Source organism: Gadus morhua, chromosome 9 (genome assembly GCF_902167405.1).
Source record: "Gadus morhua chromosome 9, gadMor3.0, whole genome shotgun sequence".
Taxonomy (NCBI): Eukaryota; Metazoa; Chordata; class Actinopteri; order Gadiformes; family Gadidae; genus Gadus; species Gadus morhua.
Window position 1 is genome coordinate 11,956,234 of NC_044056.1, and position 7,613 is coordinate 11,963,846.

The window sequence follows — 7,613 nt, forward strand, 5'->3', positions numbered from 1 at the left end:
ATATTTTTTTATGGTTAATACAAAAATAAGTACTGAATACAGTATAGCTGAATATCAATGCCGACCCGAGAACGTTACATCATAAAAGACAACAACTTTATATCACAAAAGAGTAATTAAACGATCTCCACATAGCTTCTGAATAATTTTTTTGTGTAGTTTTGCCGTGACACGTCAGTGACCCATCAACTTCTATCAACGGTGTTTCTTTAAAACTTAAGAAATTAATACATTTATAATGCCTTCAGTACAGGCAGAGGGCTCCCCCTGTGGACGGACTCTGGTACTGCGGCCGTCAGTATAGGTAAAAGGGATCCCCCTTTGGACCATGGACCTATTATGAACGAACTCTGGTACTGCAACCTTCAGTACAGGTAGAGGGCTCCCCATGTTGACGGACTCTGGTTCTGCAGCCTTTAATACAGGCAGAGGGCTCCCCCTGTGGATGGAGAGATATCTGTACATTGGCCTCTCAGGGTCTTACCTGGATGAGTAGTTTAATTCTAAATACCTCATAGTGGCAAACTCCTGGAGGCACTATATGGGATTCAGAATTTAACCATTAGTCTGAATCTGGGTAAGACAGGCAAATGCCAATATACAGATTTGTGTGCTTCCGTTGACCTGCACAGCTACATTAGCCTAGGTGCTCTTCATTTGAAAGGAACACACTTGGAATAACCTTCCAAAGAGTCCCAGTGTTTCCTGACTCATTCTGCAGGTCAATACTTGCAGGTCTTTGGATGCGTGCAAAAAATATATAACCTCACGCTGTAATATGCCGTTAAATTAAAGACACTTTATTTATTCAGAACATACAGTAGAAGACACAAGAACACAATTAATTTAGAGTAAAGTTTAAGAATCCAGTTCTTTCTAGAACAACATCCCTGGAACTACGAACATTAGATCCTGACCCGAGCATCTTAAGAGCCATTCTTATTGTGAACATTAAAAGACTAAAAACTTCTTGACAGCTGGAGGGTGGGAACACCTCCTGAAGAGATCCGAGCCTGAACAGATTAGTGTTTATGTATTCTGTAGATATTCATGTTTTTCTTTTTCATTTATTTATCAGATGTATGCTGAACCCACCATTTTTTTTAGCTCCTTTTTATTTGTAATGCAATACAAATCTATAGGATGTGATTTGAAACAAACAACAAATACATTTCAGCAAAAGACAGCAGACCAGAGAGCTAGCTAGCATGCCTAGCCCTGACGGCTAGGTAGCAGCGCTAGCTCAGAAGGAGATGTTGACGAGGACTCCGGTGTTCCCCTGCTTCTCCTCTGGGCTCCATTTGATGAGCGGGGAACTCAGATCAATTAGCTGTGGAGCAGAACACAGAATAAACACTAACCCCAGGACACGCTAACCCAAGGACACACTACTACGCACGCCTTGCTCACCTGTCCTCCACAGGGCTTGGCGCTGTGGTTCCTGACGAGGTCGGGGGTGTTGGAGAGGTCGATGAGCAGCTTCTCATCCGGACGGCGGACCGGAGCCGGGACGTCTACCAGCGGGAACTGAAACACAAACCTACTGGTTATACTGGACACACACACACACACACACACACACACACACACACACACACACACACACACACACACACACACACACACACACACACACACACACACACACACACACACACACACACACACACACACACACACACCTCCATGAGTTCCTGGTTCTTGTTGTGCTGCGTGGTTGACAGCAGGTCCTCAACAGACTGGAGCTCCATCAGGTCGGCCTGGTTCTCCTTCTCTTCCTCCTCCTCCTCCTTCTCCTCCTCCTTCTCCTTCTCCTTCTCCTCCTCTCTCTCCTGGTGCTTGTCCTCTTCCTCTTCCTCCTGGTTCTCCTTCTCCTCTCTCTGCTGGTTGGAGCCCTGGGTGGGGGGTGGTGGGCCAGGGGCCGTCTCCTCCTCCTCCTCCAGGGAGAAGGGCTGGATCTCCGAGGCGAAGACCTCCTCCTCCTCCTCCTCCTCCTCTTGCTCAGGGGCCCCTGGGGGAGCGCAGCTGGGAACGGACCAGTGAGACTGGTTAGTAATGTACTGGGAGAAAAACCTCCTCTCTCAGGACCCCTGGCCCTTTTCCTGTCTCCCACCAGTGGGTGACAGGGGGTGCCATCACCATTGGGTGCCATTACCAGTCGGCTCCTGCTAATGGGTGCTTCTACCTGGGGCGAGCGGGCCGTGCGGGGCGTGGCAGGCTGCGGGGGGTCATGGTGGGGATGAAGGACAGTCTGCGGCCGCTGGGCGTGGGCAGGGCGGAGCGCTGAGGCCGCCACTGCTCCCCCGCCCCCCCGCAGGTAGAGGCAGGCGTGGAGGGAGGCTCCGCCCTCTGGGGGAGGCTGGAGGGACACAAGGTTAACACTAGGGGTGTAACGGATCACAAAGCTCACGGTTCGGATCGGGTCACGGTTTTTGAGTCACGGGTCGGATCATTTTCGGATCAACAACAACAATAAAGATAACAAGACAAATGTGACTTTAAATACAATCTTTTAACTGTGTAAAAACAAAATAAAGTGAAAAATTAGGTAATAATGGTCAATATTTTAAAAAAAATGCAATTTGAGGCATTATTCCTTCTTCTTTTTAACATGGATAGGATAGTAAATAATCCCTAACCCTGGATTTACACTTCAGGATGTCTGCATTGCCTGGGGAGTTTAGAGTCTACACTCTCCCAAGGCAATGCAGACATCCTTATCTTCTTTTTTTTAGTTTGGTAGCGAAATACAGTTTCTGTGGTGTTTTATTTGGCATTTTGTAAATCCATTGATTTCGGTTGGGAGACTCATGCTCATTGCAAGGGGGGTTGGTTGTAGTCTTTTCGCTCGGTTCTAGCCCTACTGTTGATACACGAAAAGACTACAACCAAACCTAAAGACGTCCGGTTCCGGTTCCGGTTTACGTTTCAATGGGATTTACGGAACGCTATAAATAAAACACAACAGAAATTGTATTTCGCTACGATACTTGATGATGTTGTTAATACCGGAATTGTCCTTTAAACATGCGCTGATCACGTCAACGCACAACTTTTAATCAGCCGATCCGCGGATCACTTGCGTCCCGAACTGTGATGGTTGATCCGTACGGATCACGGGAAACCCGTGAACCGTTGCACCACTAGTTAACACACCTGTGTACACACACACGAATCACGATACACCTGCGCGCACACACATGCACACACACATACACCCCAAACTCTCACCCGTCCAAACTGCAAGTGGTGACCAGTTTCTTTGGATTCTTGATGGATGGGGCATCTGGGGTCGAGACACCTGGAAACAACAGAGATACTGAACACACCTGAACCAATTAAAGCATCTGAACCAATTAAAACACCTGAGACAATCCTCACACCTGGACCAATTAAAACACCTTGAACAATTAAAACACATGGACCAATCATCTTCACATGTTATGTTATTCACTTGGTGAATTCACCCCCTCACCCTCTGGGCCTGCGAGGCGTCTCAGCTGTGTGGGTGTGGGGGCCACGGGGACCACAGGGGCCCTGGGTTTGACCCTGGTACCCGGCTGCTGCTGGGACCTGGAGGAGGCCTGGCTGGGCCTGGAGGAGGAGGCCTGGCTGGGCCTGGAGGAGGAGGCCTGGCTGGGCCTGGAGGAGGAGGCCTGGCTGGGCCTGGAGGAGGAGGCCTGGCTGGGCTTGGAGGAGGAGGCCAGGCTAGGCTTGGAGGAGGAGGCCAGGCTAAGTCTGGACGAGGGGGCCAGACTAGGTCTAGTGGTGGGGGCCAGGCTAGGCCTAGAGGAGGGGGCCAGGCTGGTTCTAGGGGAGGGGGCCTTCTCCATCAGCCTCTTGGCCGGGGTGAGGCTCAGCGGGGTGCCGGGCGCCGCACGCTTCACCGGGGTGGACCACCCCCCCACGGAGGGGGGTCTGGCCCCCACCTCAGAGGGTCTCCTCAGGGTGGTGGAGAGGGACCGGCGGGCCCCTGCTGTGGTGGGGGCGGGGGCCGCCGGGGGCTCAGCAGCCTTCCCCAGCATCACGGAGCGCCGGGTCCTGGGTCCCCCCGGGCTGGGTTTCCCTGGAAACACAACATCTTATGGTTGCTATGGTTTCCATGCCTGCTAGGACGAAGATCACCCCTATGTGGATGCACGATTGCGGTGAACTGGGCTGCTCCCAGTAGAACCAGTAGGAGACTTCTTTACCAGTGAGGGAGGCTGAGGTCAGGGAGGAAGTGGAGGCGTGTCTCCTGGTCTCCACCCCCTTCCTGGTACTGGTGGGCGGGGCTTTGCCAGGGGGCGGGGCCCGGGCACGCCGCCCCTGCAGGCTGCTGTCCAGGGAGCAGTCACTGGTGTCCGAGGCCACGCTGGCCGCGTCCGAGAGCAGGTCCTCACAGGAGCCCGCCCTACTGGAGCCCCGCCGCGGCCCCAGTGCACCCTAGGAGCAGAGAGGGAGGCTTGTTGATGACTCTAGTTCGGTGGATCTCCAATGGGGGAACGCCTACCCCCAAGGGTACTGCAGGAGCACTGCAGGGGGTACTCAGAAAATATATAGTAAAAAAACAAAACAAAAAATAATTCACCCTTGGCAAGTTTCAATTCTGAAACAAAATACAATAGAAAATTGAGCAATCTGTGAGAAAGAGAGCGCATCCAGAAACAACAAAATGTCGTCACTTTCAGGAAGAACATATTGTGATGGGTCAGCTCTACGTGCACTGACCCTCAGGGACCTATTAAAGAAAGGACAGCCGACTAAAACATGGCCGCCCATTCATTCCTATGAAAACTGCGCAATGGCGACGTCCCACGCCCTAGTGCATGACGTGCTGGATTCAGAAATACTCTTGTTTTCTAGCATTGTTAGCATTGTAGAATCATAAGGTGAGCGAGCACAGTCGCATTGTTTACCGACCATGGGAGTATAAGTTACTAACCCCCCCGATGATTCTCTATATGTCATCTTTAAATTACACTCCGCCTGCCATCTGGGCAACAATTAATATTTAACAATTATTATTTATATTATTATTTTAGATTAGTTTGTTCCTTTTTGACCATAAAGAAAAACACCTTGTATATATTTATTTTTGTATTTTAAAACCAAATCATAATTACGACTCGAGTCTAACACGAGAAGTTAACGGAGCCGTGCACTGAGCGCTGTTGGATGCCAGGCCGAAACAACATTTGTTTCACTACGACTCCTTTCAGCCACCCACCCCTCCTGCAAACAACTGCTAATAAAACGCTTGAGGAGGCATTTTGAAAAAGAGAAAACTTGCATTTTATTAGTACATGGTATAAAGATAATTATGAGCCTTTAATTGATATCCAGACATTTTTTGCGGGGACACATTCCTGTTCCCCACTTGTATTGGAGTGAATGGCGACATCTACTTCCGGACCTCCATGAATTTAGGGACCCGTTCACAGCCCGCTTAAACAGCTGCCATACCAGGCTTGGCTGCTGAGCACTGGTGGATTGCGGAAGTATGCACTGCTCCTTGGGGCTTGGGTCACCTCTACCTTCTCTGACCCCCCCTGACGTTGTGCCAAGTTCCTCATTAAATTGTGAGTATTTGCAACCTTTTAATGTTTACACGTCCAATTAGAAGACAAATACAATAAAATTATGTTAATTGTATACTTTTTTTCTCCCCCAAAATATTTGTGCCGGTGAAGGGGTACTAAACTGAAAACCCATCTTAGAGGGGGTACACTGGTAGGAAAGCTTTGAGAACAACTTCTCTAGGTCATACAACCAGCAGGACCAGATGGCTCCGGGACGAAGAAGCAGAAGCAGTCCTACCTTCCCGGGGGGGGCGAAGCGGCCGGGGCGGTCGGCGGGCCCCGAGCGCTGGGGGCCGCTCAGGGTGTTGGGCGGCAGCGGCTTGTTGGGCAGCACCCCGAGGCCGGTCTTCCCCCTGAGGGACATCCGGGTCTGGGTCCTGGTCTGGGGGCCGGCCGGGCTGGCGGTGCTGAGCCGAGACCGGGGTCTAGTGGCCGGGGGGGCCAGCAGGCGGGTCTGCAGGGCGGGGGGCAGCAGCTTCAGGGGGCTGTCCCTCACGCAGAATGTCTCTCTCTTGATGGGGCTAAGGGCCGAGCTTGGGCGGGCAAGGCTCAGAAGACCCATCTTGTCCCAGGGGTCCTGGACAAACTGCTCCACGGGGGGGTCCAGGTGGGGGAGCGGGCTGCTCTGAAGGCTGCTCTCTCCTCCTCCCACCTCCTCCTGGTGCGGGCACTCTGCCAGCCTGCTGGCCAGGCTGTTGGCCTCCTGAGAGATTCTCTCGAAGCAATCCGTCAGCGAGGGGCTGAAGCTGGGCTCCTCTCCGCCAGACAGGGGGGGCTGGGACACCCCCAACCCCGCCACAAACACCCCGTCGTCCTCCTGCTCCTCCTCCCCCCTGGAGCTGCTTGGAGGAGACAGTTCAAAAGGATTAGGACAACTTCAGAGAAATGCAGGACCAGATTTAACGTTGTTGTGAAGGACAGCAGGTGAAGAACGGAGACAGGAAGGGGCTGGTGTTTGAAAAACTGTAGGGAGGAATTGAAGAGTACTGCGCCCTCATAGGCAGAACCATAAAAGACACCAGAGGAGAACAGTAGGTGGCCAAGCAACCTATCCAATACAACAAATAATCAGTAATATATGGATCAAATATATGTCAATTTAGTAACACGTGAATAAAAGTTATATGTATATAATAAGTAATACGTGATTAAGTTATAAGTAAATGACATGTTAATATCAGTAGTTAACTATAGTTAGTTTTATTTGTAAAATATTACTTTTTAAATAAGTGCATGTAAACAGTAAGCCAGACGATGAGCGTACCTGTCAGGGGAGAGCGACATGTCGAAGTCAAACTTCTCATCCGCCAAGGAATAATATTCATCTGGAATATAAAGAAGGCACACAGCAACACATTGACATGTCAGATTAGATGCTTTTCTATCCCATAATAACACCATCAAACAGCAGAAGGATATTGTGTTGTGCTTCTGTGCTCTGTGAAGTAAAAGTTCTTTACCAGCCTTAAGTACATCCATCCTCCATTCAGGGCTCAGCAGTCCAGATTCAGCCTGAAAATCACTTTCATTATGATTCGATTATTCACCATAACTTTAACTATGAATACATTATTCACTCATTATTCATTCAATTCATATTCAACTCTGAATGCATGATATGATTACATAGAGGAATTATGTGCAACAGTAAGACTATGTACCAGAGTGATTTTACCTGCAGGCTCAAGTTACTTTCTAATTAGTTGATAGTCAATAGTTGATAGTCAACAGTCATTGGTCAATAGTTGATAGTTAATAGTTAAGTTAAGCCTCAATCTTAGTTTTACGCATTGATCGGATAACGTGACCTAAAGATAAACGAGGCTAATCGATCTCTCTCTGCTCTCACACTTGATGAGGCATTCTACACAATCAGCTGCTGAGGAACTAACCTGATGTTGTCGGTAATCTAGACGTAGAAGTTCTTTACTTCGACAGACTTCAGAAACCTCTGTGAAAACATGAAGAGTCAAACATTTCAAATTCTGCTTGTTCCGGATCAGCTGACAAGCAGCGCTCTCCGATTGGTTAAACTTTCGCCCCGGAAGTTCT

At 49.6% G+C, this 7,613-nt stretch overlaps 1 protein-coding gene across 4 annotated transcripts; it reads right to left on the reverse strand.

Annotated features, from left to right (window-relative positions):
* Nucleotides 1-777: 777 nt before the first annotated feature.
* On the reverse strand, nucleotides 778-7,569 carry gtse1 (G-2 and S-phase expressed 1). 4 transcript variants are annotated; one of them, XM_030365244.1, is made up of 11 exons: nucleotides 7,454-7,569; nucleotides 7,022-7,073; nucleotides 6,826-6,886; nucleotides 5,800-6,400; nucleotides 4,194-4,425; nucleotides 3,476-4,066; nucleotides 3,232-3,301; nucleotides 2,186-2,359; nucleotides 1,683-2,025; nucleotides 1,411-1,527; nucleotides 778-1,330 (listed from the first exon to the last, which is right to left on the reverse strand). In XM_030365244.1, the coding sequence occupies exons 2-11, from the start codon at nucleotides 7,038-7,040 to the stop codon at nucleotides 1,244-1,246; spliced, it is 2,295 nt and encodes a 764-aa protein (XP_030221104.1). In that variant the 5' UTR covers nucleotides 7,041-7,073; nucleotides 7,454-7,569; the 3' UTR covers nucleotides 778-1,243. The 4 variants fall into 4 exon arrangements, with proteins under 4 accessions (XP_030221104.1, XP_030221102.1, XP_030221105.1 ...); XM_030365242.1 differs by having other exon boundaries at nucleotides 5,800-6,403; XM_030365245.1 differs by having other exon boundaries at nucleotides 7,022-7,083; nucleotides 7,454-7,568.
* Between the last annotated feature and the right edge of the window lie 44 nt (nucleotides 7,570-7,613).